At 54.9% G+C, this 14742-nt stretch overlaps 2 protein-coding genes across 3 annotated transcripts in view; both read right to left on the reverse strand.

The window, feature by feature from the left end:
* The window catches only part of PBX4 (PBX homeobox 4), a 57373-nt gene extending 54082 nt beyond the window's left edge, over positions 1-3291 (reverse strand). The window contains exon 1 of the mRNA XM_010386720.2: positions 3076-3291. Within this exon, the coding sequence (XP_010385022.2) occupies positions 3076-3203 (128 nt within the window). The 5' untranslated portion in view covers positions 3204-3291. The remainder of the gene's footprint in view (positions 1-3075) is intronic.
* Positions 3292-9160: 5869 nt separating this feature from the next.
* LPAR2 (lysophosphatidic acid receptor 2) lies at positions 9161-14681 on the reverse strand. 2 transcript variants are annotated; one of them, XM_030935308.1, is made up of 3 exons: positions 13417-14681; positions 11882-12623; positions 9161-10062 (listed from the first exon to the last, which is right to left on the reverse strand). In XM_030935308.1, exons 2-3 carry the CDS (start codon positions 12621-12623, stop codon positions 9749-9751), a joined length of 1056 nt encoding a protein of 351 aa, XP_030791168.1. In that variant the 5' UTR covers positions 13417-14681; the 3' UTR covers positions 9161-9748. The 2 variants fall into 2 exon arrangements, with proteins under 2 accessions (XP_030791168.1, XP_030791167.1); XM_030935307.1 differs by having other exon boundaries at positions 11882-13294.
* Positions 14682-14742: the final 61 nt, after the last annotated feature.

Consider the following 14742-nt stretch of genomic DNA (forward strand, 5'->3'; position numbering starts at 1 on the left):
AAAAAAAAAAATTCCAAATTAGCCAGGCATGGGGGCACGTGCCTGTAATCCCAGCTACTCAGGAAGCTGAGGGAGGAGAATTGCTTGAACCCGGGAGGCAGAGGTTGCAGTGAGCCAAGATTGCGCCACTGCACTCCAGCCTGGGCAACAGTGTGAGAGTCCGTTACACACACACAAAATGCATTGAAGAACAAATGCAAGCATTATCCACGTTTTACTCTACCTCTTCCTTCCTAGTACTGCTCTTTACCTGGCTTTGTAACCCCTCCCCACTACAGGGCTCTAGTGGGTACACAGTCCACACCACCAGACCCTAGTTCCATACTCAGAGACCGTCCTTCACCTTACAACAGTCCCCATTCAACAAGGCCTCATCCTCCAAAAGGACTTCAGTCCTTTCCTTTCCTTTTCTCTAATAATCAGTGCAGGACCCAGACACAGTGGGCTGCCTTGTGAAGCAGATTCTACAGATCCTGGCTGGCTGACAAGTGGTGAGTGGAGGTAAACAGGATGGGAGGTATTAAAACACCTTTATTTTTTCCCATTGCAACTGGAATAAATAGTCCAAACTCCCTACTGATTGTTACCCAGATGACAAAAACAAAACTCTTTTTTTATTGAGACAGAGTCTCACTCTGTCGCCTAGGTTGGAGTGCAGGGGCGCTTGAACCCAGGCGCCTCCTGGGTTCAAATGATTCTCCTGCCTCAGCTTCCCAAGTAGCTGGGACCATAGACATGCACCATCATGCCTGGCAAATTTTTGTGTTTTTTTTGTTTTTTTTTTTTTTGAGACGGAGTCTCGCTCTGTCACCCAGGCTGGAGTGCAGTGGCTCACTACAAGCTCCGCCTCCCGGGTTTACGCCATTCTCCTGCCTCAGCCTCCTGAGTAGCTGGGACTACAGGCGCCCGCCACCTCGCCCAGCTAGTTTTTTTGGTATTTTTTAGTAGAGACGGGGTTTCACCGTGTTAGCCAGGATGGTATCGATCTCCTGACCTCGTGATCCGCCCGTCTCGGCCTCCCAAAGTGCTAGGATTACAGGCTTGAGCCACTGCGCCCGGCAAATTTTCGTATTTTTAGTAGAGATGGGGTTTTGCCATGTTGGCCAGTCTGGTCTCGAACTCTTGACCTCAGGTGATCTGCCTGCCTACCTTGGCCTCCCAAAGTGCAAGGATTACAGGCATCAGTCACTATGCCTGGCTGAAAAAACAAAACTCTCTACTGAGACTCGTAGGCCCCATGTAATTGGGTTCCAGCCTCCCTTTATTATTACTATTTTTTTTTTTTGTTCAGATAGAATCTTGCTCTGTCGCCCAGGCTGGAGTGCAGTGGTATGATCTCGGCTCACTGCAGCCTTCGCCTCCCAGGTTCTAGTGATTCTCCTGCCTCAGCCTCCCAGGTAGTTGGGATTATAGGTGTGCACCACTATGCCTGGCTAATTTTTGTATTTTTAGTAGAGACTGGGTTTCACCATGTTGGCCAGGCTGGTCTTGAACCCCTGACCTCGTGATCCACCCGCCTCGGCGTCCCAAAGTGTTGGGATTACAGGCGTGAGCCACCGTACCTGGCCCCAGCCTCCCTTTAAACTCAACTCTTTCCCTCCCTGGCTAGGAACTTTCTCTTCCAAGCCAGGCTCCGCTTTTTACAACCTCTTTCCCACCTCAGGGCCTCTGAAGGTGCTGTCCTCTCCACAGATGTTCTTCTCCACCTGGCTTCCTACAGCATGCAACCCCTATCCCTACAGCTTTTATTGCCATTTATTTTATTTTTTTCTTTTCTCAGATTGGTGCAGGGAGGTGTCACTATGTTGCCCAGGCTGGTCTCAAACTCCTGGACTCAAGTGATCCTCCCACTGGTAGGCAGCTGGGATTACCTACCCATGTCTGGCTTATACTTTTTTGCTTTTGTTTGAGATATTGTCTAGCTCTGTCACCCAGGCTGGAGTGCAATGCCTTGATTCGGCTCACTGCAGCCTCAGCCTCCTAAGTAGCTGGGACTACAGGCTTGTGTCACACCTAACTAATTTTTTAGTTTTATTTTTGGTAGAGACGAGGTCTTACTACATGGTTCAGGTTGGTCTCGAACTCCTGAGCTCAAGCAATCCTCCTGCCTCAGCCTCCTAAAGTGCTGTGATTACAGATGTGAGCCACTCCACCCAGTCCGTATTTTTTGCTATTTACTTTCCCTCCCCTAAATCATGAACTCGAGAGCAGGGACTGTCAGCACCCGGTTCCCTACGCAGTTACTGCAAGGATTCAATAAAAATTTGCTGAATTCATTAAAAAGAAAATAGGTCTTCCATCTCCACCCACTCCACTAACCCTTTTCCCAAAAGTTCTGGATGGTTCCCACACCAAGTTACCCCAATTCAATTCTTCAATCTCCTGCAGAGACATTCCTGAGTCCCATTCCCCACCACTCACTGTCCATCATCTGTCCTGGAAACTTCCCATCCACAGGCTGGGCTCGGTGGCTGGGGCCTGTAATCCCAGCACTTTGGGAGGCCAAGGCGGCATAACTGCTTGAGCCCAGGAGTTCAAGCAACTGTAGTGAGACCCCCTGTCTCTACAAAATATACAAAAAAATTAGCCAGGCGTGGTGGCACGTGCACCTGTGGTCCCAGCTACTCGGGAGGCTGAGGCAGGAGGATCAACTAAGCCGGGGAGGTGGAGGCTGCAGTGAGCCATGATCGCGCCACTGCACTCTAGCCTGGGCGACAGAGCGAGACCGTGTCAAACAACAACAAAAAACTTCCCACCTGCAGAAGTCCCATTAACGTACCCATTTAGTCATTCGCTCGTCAAAAGTACCGTACGTGCCCATTTCTCAGCCCTACTCCCCAAACCCAACATTCTCACCCCAAGATGAACTGCTGAAAATCCTTCACGCCACTGCTCAGCCCCCATAAGGCCCGTCCAGCCCGTTCCGTTTGAACCCCATACATCCTTTCGTCCTCGGGCCCCCCTCCAGCCCTCCTCAAGCGTCCCTCGTCAGTCTGCCCTCCCCGCCCTGTCCCCTCTGCCCGCCACCCTCACTGCCACGACCCTGCGTGGCCCCGCCGAGCCCGCGGGCAGCACCTGGCCTGCGCCTCGTCCAGGCTTTGGTGGGTGACGGCCATGATCTGCTGCAGGACGTCGCTCGTGTCGGGCCGCCCCAGGCGGCGCGGGGCGGGGGGCGATGGCGCGGAGCGCTGCGTGGCGGCCATGAGCGGCAGGGCCAGGAGGGCGCTGTGAAAGAGCCGTCGAGCCTGCAGCACTAGCACGCGAGCCGCAGCCAACCGCCGCTGCCTGAGCTCCACGCCAGCCAGCGCTCGCGCCTAAGCCACGCCCACCGCCGCTGCCGCCAGCCAACCCGTGTATTGCACTGCCCACAGACACGCCCCTTCAACGCCGTCAGCCAACCGGCGCCACGCACCGCGGGGAGACGCTCCGAACTTCCCTCTCCCCGGGCTTGGACTCGGTTAGGGGTTGCCGAGGCAACGGCACTTCTCACAAGCGCCCTCCTCCAGCCTGAGAGAGGGCAGCGCTGGCTCCGCTCCAGCCAGAGGCCCCCATTCCTCACATCTCCCGCGGTGCACGCCTCCTTCAGCTCCACTCACATCTCCTCAGAGTTCCTGCTCCTCCTCAGAGCCCCCTGCTCCTCCTCAAAGCCCTCGGTCCTGAAGAGACCCTCACTCCCCAGAGCACCCCAACTCTTCCTTCAAGCCACTCCCTCCTCCTCAGAACCCCACACCTCTTATAGCTTGATCAACAGCCCCCATTCATTTCCAGAAGCCCGAAGCCCCAAGCCCCAGACCCCTGCTCAGTCCCCCTAATTAGCTCCCTGCAGCCTCAGCACCACCAGGTGGGCCACTGGGGCCCCTGGCTCTTCCTCTAGAGCTTTCCACGCCCCCTTCACCCGGCCAAGGGGGAGCGCAGGTGTGCGTGGTTGATGGTAACAAGGAGGTCAGAACGCAGCGCTTTTCTCCACTGAAGAAATCAATTCCAGTCACCTTTCAAGGTCCAGCTAAAGAGTGACCTCACTTGTTTATTCATCTTTGCAGTCTACAGTTCTGGGCATAGAAAATGCTACCACGTGGTTACCGAATGAAAGAAGGAGGTTTACTGAGAGCCTCCCCTGCAGTGCGCCCCAAATCAGAGCGAATCCTCACATCTTTGTTTCTAGCCCTTAGGACACAGCATCAGAGGTTCCTAGTGCACAAGAAAAGGAACTGGGCGGTGGCTCACGCCTGTAATCTAGCACTTTGGATGGCGGAGGCGGGAGGATCATTTGAGCATGGGAGTTTGAGACCAGTTTGGGCAACATAGTGAGACCCCGTGGTGGTGCACGCCTGTGGTCCCAGCTACTTGGGACTTGAGAGGCTGCAGTAAGAGGATCACTTGAGCCCGCGAATTTGAGGCTGTAGTGAGCCATGATTGTACCACTGCACTCCAGCCTGGTTGACAGAGACCAGGTCTCAAAAAAAAAAAAAAAAAAAAAAGGAATGGACTGGACACGAATCGCTTCTCCAAAGTCACAGAACCTCCTGGAGCCTATTTGCTATGAGGACAGGCTCCAGATGTGGGCTCAGTAAAAGGTCCTTAGCCTGCTGGCTGGGAACCCTTCCAGGGTGGGGCCCATGTTCTCTCCATTGCTGCTGGGGAGGACATTCAAACACCATCTGATATGGCTGGATTGGAGAGCATTGGGAGACTCCAAAGGGGACGGTAGGGAGTAGGGAGTGAAAATGAAAGACATTGACTGTCTGGACAATAGGGAAAGCTCTGTGATGAAGGAAACCACCGACACTTGGCTCCAATGACAGGAAGTAATAGATTGCATAGGAGCCACGGAGACCAGTGCCTGTTCAAAAGGTCACCCGGAAGCACAGCACTGCCCAGGAGGCCTGAACAGCAGTGGCCTTCAGGCTGGGCGCAGTGGCTGACACCCGTGATCCCAACACTTTGGGAGTCTGAGGTGGGAGATTACTTGAGCCCAGGAGTTTGAGACCAGTCTGGGGAGCATAGTGAGACGCCATCTCTACGAAAATAAAAATTTAAAAATTAGCTAAATTAGCTGGTCATGGTCCCAGCTACTTGGGAGGCTGAGGCGGGAGGATAAGTCGGGCCCAGAAGGTTGAGGCTACAGTGAGCTATGTTTATGCCACTGCACTCCAGCCTGGGTGAGAGAGCAAAACCCTGCCCCAACCCCAACAAAGTAGTACCTTCAGAGAACTTGGAGGGCTGTGGGCACTGGAAGCTTCAGGGACCAGCAGAGACAAAAATTGAAGCCACTTGGTAGAGAGGGGAGATCGACAAGAGGAAATGGGACAAGGTCTTGAAGGAGACCCACGGGGTGCAGGTTAAAACCTGGAGGAGCTGATGTGAACAGCCAGCTCAGAGAGCCTGAGACAGAGTTGCCTTTAATTTCTTTCTTTTTTTTTTTTTGTTGAGACAGAAGTCTTCCTCTGTTGCCTAGGCTGGAGTGTAGTGGCACGACCTTGGCTCACCGCAACCTCCGCCTCCAGGGTTCAAGCAATTCTCCTGCCTCAGCCTCCCGAGTAGCTTACAGACACCCACCACCACACCTGGCTAATTTTTGTATTTTTAGTAGAAATGAGGTTTCACCATGTTGGCCAGGCTAGTTTCAAACTTCTGACCTCAGGTGACCAGCGTGCCGCGGCTTTGCAAAGTTCTGGGATTACAGGCATGAGCCACCTCGCCCGTCCCATAGTTGCCTTTTGGAGGTCATCGGGGGTCTCCACTGCATAGAAATTAGTTGGCAGCCTTGGTACTCAAAGTGCCCGGCCAGGCCCAGTTAATAGAGAAGGACCTGGGAGTTTTGGGTTCTTTGACAACACATATTTTAGTGGTTTAAGAATTTGGCACAGGTGGCTGAGCGCGGTGGCTCATGTGTGAGTGACCTGGGTTCAAATTCTAGCTGTTATTCAGCATGGGACTCAAAAGTAGGGACATAACCCCACCTCCTCAGTGGTGAGGTGGGAGCAGAGAATGAGATCCTGGCACACACTGTGCCTTGGAGGGGGCTTCCCTGAGCATCTCAGAGGGGGACGCATCACGGGTCTGGCACTCATGGGTTGGGTGCTGTGGGGTGCGGTAGGGAAAGCCCAGCTGAGTTTGGGACCAACTCTGGGCTTTGTGGGAATCTGAAGTCCCTTTCCCAGGGGCCTCTCTGGTCCCTCAGCGAATGTATATGCCCTTTCCAAGCTGTGTTAACCATGGGCCAGATCACAACATGTCTGAGTCAGTGTTCTCACATAAAAATCAGTAAGACTGGCCAGGCATAGTGGCTCACACCTGTAATCCCAGCACTTTGGGAGGCCAAAGCGGGCAGATCACGAGGTCAGGAGTTCAAGACCAGCCTGGCCAATATGGCGAAATCCCATCTCTATTAAAATACAAAAAATTAGCCAGGCATGGTGGTGCATGCCTATGGTCCCAGGTATTTGGGAGGCTGAGACAGGAGAATCGCTCGAACCTCGGGTGGGCGAAGGTTGCAGTGAGCTGAGATCATGCAAGACTCTGTCTCAAAAAAAAAAAAAAAAAAAAGGCCAGGCACGGTGGCTCATGCCTATAATCCCAGCACTTTGGGAGGCTGAGGTGGGCGAATCACCTGAGGTCAGGAGTTTGAGACCAGCCTGGCCAATATGGGGAAACCCCATCTCTATAAAAGTACAAAAAATTAGCCAGGCATGATGGTGGGTGCCTGTAATCCCGGCTACTTGGGAGGCTAAGGTGGAAGAATCACTTGAACTTGGGAGGTGGAGGCTGCAGTGAGCCAAGATCTTGTCATTGCACTCCAGCTTGGGCGAGGGAGAACAAGACTCTGTCTCTAAAAAAAAAAAAAAAAAACCTGGTGCGGTGGCTCACACTTGTAATCCCAGCACTTTGGGAGGCTAAGGCCAGTGGATCACGAGGTCAGGAGGCCTGGCCAATATGGTGAAACCCCATCTCTACTAAAAATACAAAAATTAGCCCGGGGCATGGTGGTGCACACCTGTAGTCCCAGCTACTCTGGAGGCTGAGGCAGAAGAATTGCTTGAACCCAGGAGGTGGAGGTTGCAGTGGGCCAAGATAGGGCCATAAGATGCAGGTGATTAAATAATAAGGAATCTAAGGCTGGGCATGGTGACTCACAGCTGTAATCCCAGCACTTTGGGAGGCCGAGGTGGCAGATCACCTGAGGTCAGGAGTTCAAGACCAGCCTGGCCAACATGGTGAAACCCCATCTCTACTAAAAATAAAAATTAGCTGGGTGTCGTGGGCACCTGTAATCCCAGCTACTCGGGAGGCTGATGCAGGAGAATCACTTGAACCTGGGAGGCAGAGGTTGCAGTGAGCCGAGATCGCGCCATTGCACTCCAGCCTGGGCAACAGAGCAAGACTCTGCCTCAAAAAAAAAAAAAAAAAAAAAAGCCCTGCACAATGGCTCATGCCTGTAATCCCAGCACTTTGAGAGGCCGAGGTGGGTGGATCACGAGGTTGGGGGTTCAACACCAGCCTGGCCAAGACGGTGAAACCCCATCTCTACCAAAAATACAAAAATTAGCCAGGCACAGTGGCAGGCACCTGTAGTCCCAGCTACTCAGGACCTGAGGCCGGAGAATCGCTTGAACCTGGGGGGCAGAGATTGCAGTAAGCCAAGATTGCACACTGCACTCCAGCCTGGAGGACACAGTCAGACTGTCTCAAAAAAAAAAAATGGAAAAAAAGCACCTAAAGTGCTTACCAGTGTGCCAGGCACATCAGAGGAGCTTGAGAAATGGTAATGCTCAAATCCTGCATCTCACTACCTGAACCCCACAACCTGTGGCTGGAAGTGTGAATGCAGGTCGTGGGCAATGGGATAGAAATGGCTGGGCACATGACCTTGAACCATCAGGGCTCAAACAAAAGGGCAGTGGGGAGGGAGGGGGCTCATAGGGTCCAAACACTACCCTGAGCTGCAGAGAAAGACAGGCAGGCAGGCAGTGAGATGGAGGCAGAGCAACAGGCAGGGGAAACAAAGAACAGAGATAGAAGGGAACTGATGCAAGACCCCAATAAGAGAGAGGGACTGGGCGTGGTGGCTCATGCCTATAATTCCAGCACTTTGGGCGGCCAAGGTGGGTGGGTGGATCGCTTGAGGTCAAGAGTTCGAGACCAGTCTGACCAACATGGTGGGACACCACCTCTATTAAAAATATAAACAGGCCGGGCGCGGTGGCTCACGCCTGTAATCCCAGCACTTTGGGAGGCCGAGACGGGCGGATCACGAGGTCAGGAGATCGAGACCACCCTGGCTAACACGGTGAAACCCCGTCTCTACTAAAAATACAAAAATCTAGCCGGGCGACCTGGTGGGCGCCTGTAGTCCCAGCTACTCAGGAGGCTGCGGCAGGAGAATGGCGGGAACCCAGGAGGCGGAGCTTGCAGTGAGCTGAGATCCAGGCCACTGCACTCCAGCCTGGGCGACAGAGCGAGACTCCGTCTCAAAAAAAAAAAAAAAAAAAAAAAATATATATATATATATATATAAAGATTAGCCAGGCATGCGGTGGCTCACACCTGTAATCCCAGCACTTTGGGAGGCTGAGGTGGGTGGATCATTCAAGGTCAGAAGTTCAAGACCAGCCTGGCCAACATGGTGAAACACCATCTCTACCATAATACAAAAATTAGCTGAATGTGGTGGCAGATGCCTGTAACTCAGCTACTCGGGAAGCTGGGGCAGGAGAATCGCTTGAATCCAGGAGGCAGAAGTTGCAGTGAGCCGAGATCAAGCCACTGCACTCCAGCCTGGGCGACAGAGTGAGGCTCCCTCTCAAAAACAAACAAACAAACAAACAAACAAATAAATAATAATAAAAATACAAATACAGAGATTAGCCGGACGTGGTGGCATGCACCTGCAATCCCAGCTTACCCCGAAGCACGAGAATCTGGAACCCGGGAGGTGGAGGTTGCAGTGAGCTGAGATTGTGCTATTGCTCTCCAGCCTGGGCTACAAAGTGAGACTCTGTCTAAAAAAAAAGAGATGGAATAACAGCCAGCCAGACTGAAGAAGAGGGAGCACAGGGCCAATGTTGAAGGATCCTTGCTGGACCTGGGCCAAGGTAGACAATTCCGGGACACATGGAGAGATACACTGTCTGAATTGATAACAAATGTTTTGGAGACCTCAGAGTGAAAAGAAAGGTTTACTCCTTGTATCATCCCCTCCCAGTGGACTGCTTCAATTCTAACAGAGACAGGCCAGCCCCTGGAGGGTGCAAGGAGTCACAAACCTTTCCCAGCTCACACTCTGCATCCCTCAGTCTCTGCTGCTAAAGAATCAGCCTCAGGTGGATGGGACGTCCACAAGTCTGTCCTCATTACCCAGTCACACTGGGTAGCATGGCCCGAGAGAGCCCTCATCTCTCCCCACCTTAAAACCCTCAGCATCACACAGCAGGAACCAGTCCACAGGGCTTACCAAGGATATGCAGTGAAAACAGAAAAATGTCTGTTACAAACCCCCTAAACCTGAGATGGCTGAAGAGCCAGATTCTCGTGCCCCATCTGACTCCCCCAGGCAGTGGGAGATGACCCCAAGCCCCCACTCTCTGGGCAGAGTGGTGTGGCTGGGGAGGGCTGCCAGTGGTGCTGTGCCATGCCAGACCCTGGCCTGACAGTCAGTCAGTCCCGCTGGTTGGGTTGAGCTAGGAGCACCCACAAGTCATCAGGGGCTGTGGATTTGTTGCTTGCTGCATACCGCTGAAGTTCAAGGTAGCTAAAGGGTGGAGTCCATCAGTGGGTGGCCGTTCTCGGGAAGCATGATACGAGTGCTGGCACCTCCCTGGGCAGAGGATGTATAGTGGGCAGACTCGCGGGTGGACCGGCGGAGGCACGCACAGCAGAGGAGGCGGCGGAAGGTGCGGCGCATCTCAGCATCTCGGCAAGAGTACACGGCAGCATTGACCAGTGAGTTGGCCTCGGCCAACAGTAGGAAGTACTTTTCTACAGCCAGGACATTGCAGGACTTGCAGCCCAAACCATCCAGGAGCAGTACCACCTGGCCTGGTGTCCAGCAGACCACGAACGCCCCTGTGGGACAGAGGCAGAAGTGAGCTGGGCACGCTGTCAGAGGCGCGGCACCTACAGCTCTCAGTTTGGGGTTGGAGAGGTCTCCAGAGCTCAAACAATAACGGTGCAGTTTGCAGTGCAAGAGTTGCCTGTTTTGCTGATTCTGCGGTGTAACAGGAAGACCTGCTAAGATGGGCCATCTATGCTAATTGGTACACAGTGGCCAAAGCACTGGACATTGTGTGTGTGTGTGTGTGTGTTTGAGATGGAGTCTTGCTCTGTCGCCAGGCTAGAGTGCAGTGGTGCAATCTTGGCTCACTGCAACCTCTGCCTCCCAGGTTCAAGAGATTCCCCTGCCTTAGCCTTCAGAGTAGCTGGGACTACACGCGCCCGCCACCATGCCCAGCCGCTTGTTTTTTTTAAATTTTAGTAGAGATGGGGTTTCACCATGTTGGCCAGGATGGTCTCGATCTCCTGACCTCATGATCCGCCTGCCTCGGCCTCCCAAGGTGTTGGGATTACAGGCGTGAGCCACTGCGCCCGGCCTGTGTGTGTTTTTTTGAGACACGGTCTCCTTCTATCACCTAGGCTGGAGTGCAGTGGCACGATCATACCTCACTGCAGCATTTGACAGGCTGAGGCAGGATAATCACTTGAGGCCAGGAGTTTGAGACCAGCCTGGGCAATATAGTGAGACCTCATCTCTACAAAAAATAAAAAATTAGCCAGGTGTGGTGGCACATGCCTGTAGTCCCAGCTACTCAGGAAGCTGAGGCGGGAGGATTGCCTGAACCCTGAATGTCGAGGCTGCAGTGAGCTACGATGGAGCCACTATAGTCCAGCCTGGGAAAGAGTAAGACCCCGTCTCTAAAAAAAAAAAATTTCAAAATTTAAAAGTATGGGCCGGGTGTGGTGGCTCATGCTTGTAATACCAGCACTTTGGGAGGCCAAGGCAGGTGGATCACAAGATCAAGAGATCAAGACCATCCTGGCCAACATGGTGAAACCCCATCTCTACCAAAAATACAAAAATTAGCCAGGCGTAGTGGCATGCACCTGTAGTCCCAGCTACTCAGGTGGCTGAAGCAGGAGAATCACTTTAACCTGGGAGGCAGAGGTTGCAGTTAGCCGAGATTGCGCCACTGCACTCCAGCCTGGGTGACAGAGCGAGACTCGGTCTCAAAATAATAATAATAATAATAATAATAATAATAATAATAATAATTTAAAAATACATATAGATTAAAAAATAATTTAAAGACTTTTTGTTAAACCAGGCTTAGCACTGCTAAAAACTCTTTTTTTTTTTTTTTTTTTGAGACGGAGTGTCAAAAAACTCCACCTCACCTGGCTAATTTTGTATTTTTAGTAGAGACGGGGTTTCTCCATGTTGGTCAAGCTGGTTGTGAACTCCCAACCTCAGTTGATCCACCCGCCTCAGCCTCCCAAAGTGCTGGGATTACAGGCGGGAGCCACCGCACCCGGCCAGCACTGCTAAAAACTCTCAAGGGCTTCCCACGAAACTCAAAATATGACTCCTGTCTGTGCCCCTTAAGGCCTTGCTGAACTCTCCTCCTCACAAGCCCGCTTTCCTCTTTAGAGGCTCTGGCCTGGTACTGCCTTTAGGTTTTTACTTTGTTTCCTCTGCCTGGAACTCTCTCTGTTCCTATCCTCAACATTCAGGCTTCTGCTCATATATCACCTCCCTGGAGAACATTCCCCACCTAAGTCTTCCCCCTATCACCCTCTATCAGGTAGCTTGTCTTGTTCATTGCTTCGAAGTATCTTGTGGGAGACAGGGGAAGCAGGGTGCCTGTTGCCCCCTGAGGGCCCCACTCACCCAGGATGATGACGACAGTCTTGACCAGGCTGAGCGTGGTCTCTCGGTAGCGGGGGTGGCAGCTGACGTGCTCTGCCATGCGCTGCACTCGCCTCCGCACATAGAAGAAAATGCGGGTGTAGACGGCCACCATGAGAAGGAAGACAAGCAGGCTGGACAGAGCCCAGACAGCCAAATAGGAGCGGCTGAGCAGGGGTGCCATGCGCGAGCAGCGGTCCAGGGCACAGAGGCAGTGCCAGGAGTGGGCAGGCAGCAGCCCCAGGCCCAGGGCAGCCACCCACACGCCCACAATGAGCATAACCACGCGGCCACGGGGCAGGCGGCTGTGCAGCTGCACGGCCATCACACTGCGGTGCCGCTCCACAGCGATGGCCAGCAGTGTGGCCACCGACGCAGTGAGGCTTGTGTCCAGCAAGCCCTGCCGCAGGAACCAGCCCTCAAGTGAAAGGCGGGCTGTGCGGGGACCAGTGTGGAACATGAGGAAGAGGTAGGCCACGCCCGCGAAGAGGTCAGCCGCGGCCAGGTTGCCTAGCAGGTAGTAGATAGGCTGGTGGAAGCGGCGGTTGGAGGCGATGGCTGCTATGACCAGGAGATTGGTGAGCAGCACCAGTACACTGACGGTCAGCCCCAGTGCCACCACGACCACATCCTTGGGCCGCCAGTGAGAGCTGAGCTCCTTGCCACTGTTGTTATAGAAGAAGCCAATGGTCTCGTTGTAGTAGCACTGGCCCATGGTGACCATCTGGGGACACAAGAGATCAGTGCATGTGGCGCTTCTTGGAAGGACACAGGGAGGGGCGGCAGCTACAGAGGACAAGGAAGGACAAGGATCTTGAATTCAGATGCCTCGGAGCCAAGTGGCAGTGGTGAGGACCACGGTGGCCTGAAAAAAGCAAGCTCCATGGGGCTGGAGTGGGGGTGGAGGAGCTGCTGTTTCTTGCCTACTAATAAGACCTGTGTGCAAGACATAACCCAAGTCAATAGGGTTTTGAACCAGAAGAAGTGAAACAAAACCCATCTATGGTCGAATCCCAGCCCACCTGCTGCCAATGTGTGACCCGGTTTGAGTTGTAGGGAGAGGAGGGTCAGGGCAAGACAAAGGGGTGTGAGCTGCGGGACGAGATGAGGGAGGGTCACTTAGGTGCCGGAGTCAGTGTAGGGAGCCGAGACCCGGGAGCGTGTGCAGACAAGAGTGAGGTCACTTGCTAGGACCCTGCGAGGGGGCGGTGCCGAGGCGTGGAGGTGATCCGAGAGGCGGCCCCAGAAGTTGGTCTGCGGGATTTGGGCGCGGGTGCTTCCCAAGCGGGCGGGACAATAGGCTGTTCCGGGTGGGACGGAGGACACTGGCGGTCTCCGGGACAAAGACAGCGGTTGGGGAAGGGACAGCTGGCCGGGCCTCCAGGCGTCTCCAGACTGGGGAAGGGGTAGGGGGTTAAGGGATCAGAGGGCGGCGTCCTGGCCCCGCAGGCACGTGCCGCGCCCTTCCCCCGGGCCCAGGCCCGCACCCGCCCGCCTCCCGTCCGTGCCGGCCTCACCTGGGCCTCCCGTCACGCCGCAGACAAGGCGGGCTCGCGGGGGTTCGGGGCGGGCTCGAGGCCCATGGCCCGGCGACCGCGGCGGGAGCGGTGGAGCGTCCGGGTGCGCCCTGCGTGGGCTGCTGAGAGGGCGTGGGAGGCGGGGTCTCCCCGGCGCCCCGCCCCTGCCACCTGGGGGAGTCCCGCCCCGCCCGGCCACCTGGGGGAGCCCCGCCTCCGCGGCCGCGTCGGGGGCGGTGTCGCCCGGAACCGCAGCCCCCGTATTTCCTCCCCGCCTCGCGGCCCCTCGGTAGCCTCTATTTCCGGCGCGGGACCCCCACCCCGGTCCCTGCACACCTCACGCGCCCGCAGTTTCGAGCCTGCGGGGCTGACCCGAAAATTCCCGCCGCGACTCCGCGCAGCCCGGGCGGAGCTCCAGGTGGTCTTGGGTCCGCGCCCCTTCTCCGGACCCCCAACCCTCCCAGCCCCACCCCGCTCTCTTCTTCGTGTCCAATGGGCCGCCGAGTTACAAGCCACTCCCTGATCCGACTTGGCTCCCACCGCCCGGACCCCCGCCCATCCTCGGCTTTCCCAGCTGGCAGCTACAGCGCGCCGCGGCCTCCTGTGTGAGGCCCACGCCTGCGGCCCCAGCTGATCATCGGGCGCACGCTAGGGTTTTGCAATCCCGCCCCCGTACTCCTCACCCTGGGACAGCGCTGCCCCCTGCAAAGCCCGGCGCTGCCCTGCCCTGTGGCTTCCTCCCTCCGCCTCCCTGCGGCGGCCCCGGGCTCCCACGGTCCGGAGCACACAGCCCCATTGTCCCGGCTATCTGCACTTTGTTATACTGTATTTGATTATGCAGGACCAGATCGGGGACGCAGAGCTCCGGGAGGGCCGGGCTGGCGTGACTCAGCCGGGTGCTGCGGCCCAGCCCCAACCGCCTTTAGGTAGATGCTGCAGGGTGTTTGATGATGTAAGAAGGAGGCCTTGAGGCCGGGCGCGGTGGCTCACATCTGTAATCCCAGCATTTTGGGAGGCGGATGCGGGCGGATCACGAGATCAGGAGATCGAAACCATCCTGGCCAACATGGTGAAACCCCGTCTCTACTAAAAATACAAAAAAATTAGCTGGGCGTGGTGGCATGCGCCTGTAGTCCCAGCTACTCGGGAGGCTGAGGCAAGAGAATTGAACCCGGGAGGCGGAGGTTGCAGTGAGCCGAGATTGCACCACTGTACTCCAGCCTGGATGACAGAGAAAGACTCTGTCTCAAAAAAAAAAAAAAAAAAAAAAGAGGTCTTGATTCCCCTGATCAGTAAAACGGGGGAAAGGAGTGCTGCCGTGCTGGC

Source organism: Rhinopithecus roxellana, chromosome 8 (assembly GCF_007565055.1).
Source record: "Rhinopithecus roxellana isolate Shanxi Qingling chromosome 8, ASM756505v1, whole genome shotgun sequence".
NCBI classification, from domain to species: domain Eukaryota; kingdom Metazoa; phylum Chordata; class Mammalia; order Primates; family Cercopithecidae; genus Rhinopithecus; species Rhinopithecus roxellana.

What these genes read in the sequence shown, in the direction of transcription:
- LPAR2 (XM_030935308.1), bottom strand. Translation starts at nt 12,623, where the DNA reads ATGGTCACCATGGGCCAGTGCTACTACAACGAGACCATTGGCTTCTTC. An exon ending in GACTGTCGTCATCATCCTGG is followed by an intron (nt 10,063 to 11,881) that starts GTGAGTGGGGCC and finishes TCTGTCCCACAG; the next exon opens with GGGCGTTCGTGGTCTGCTGG.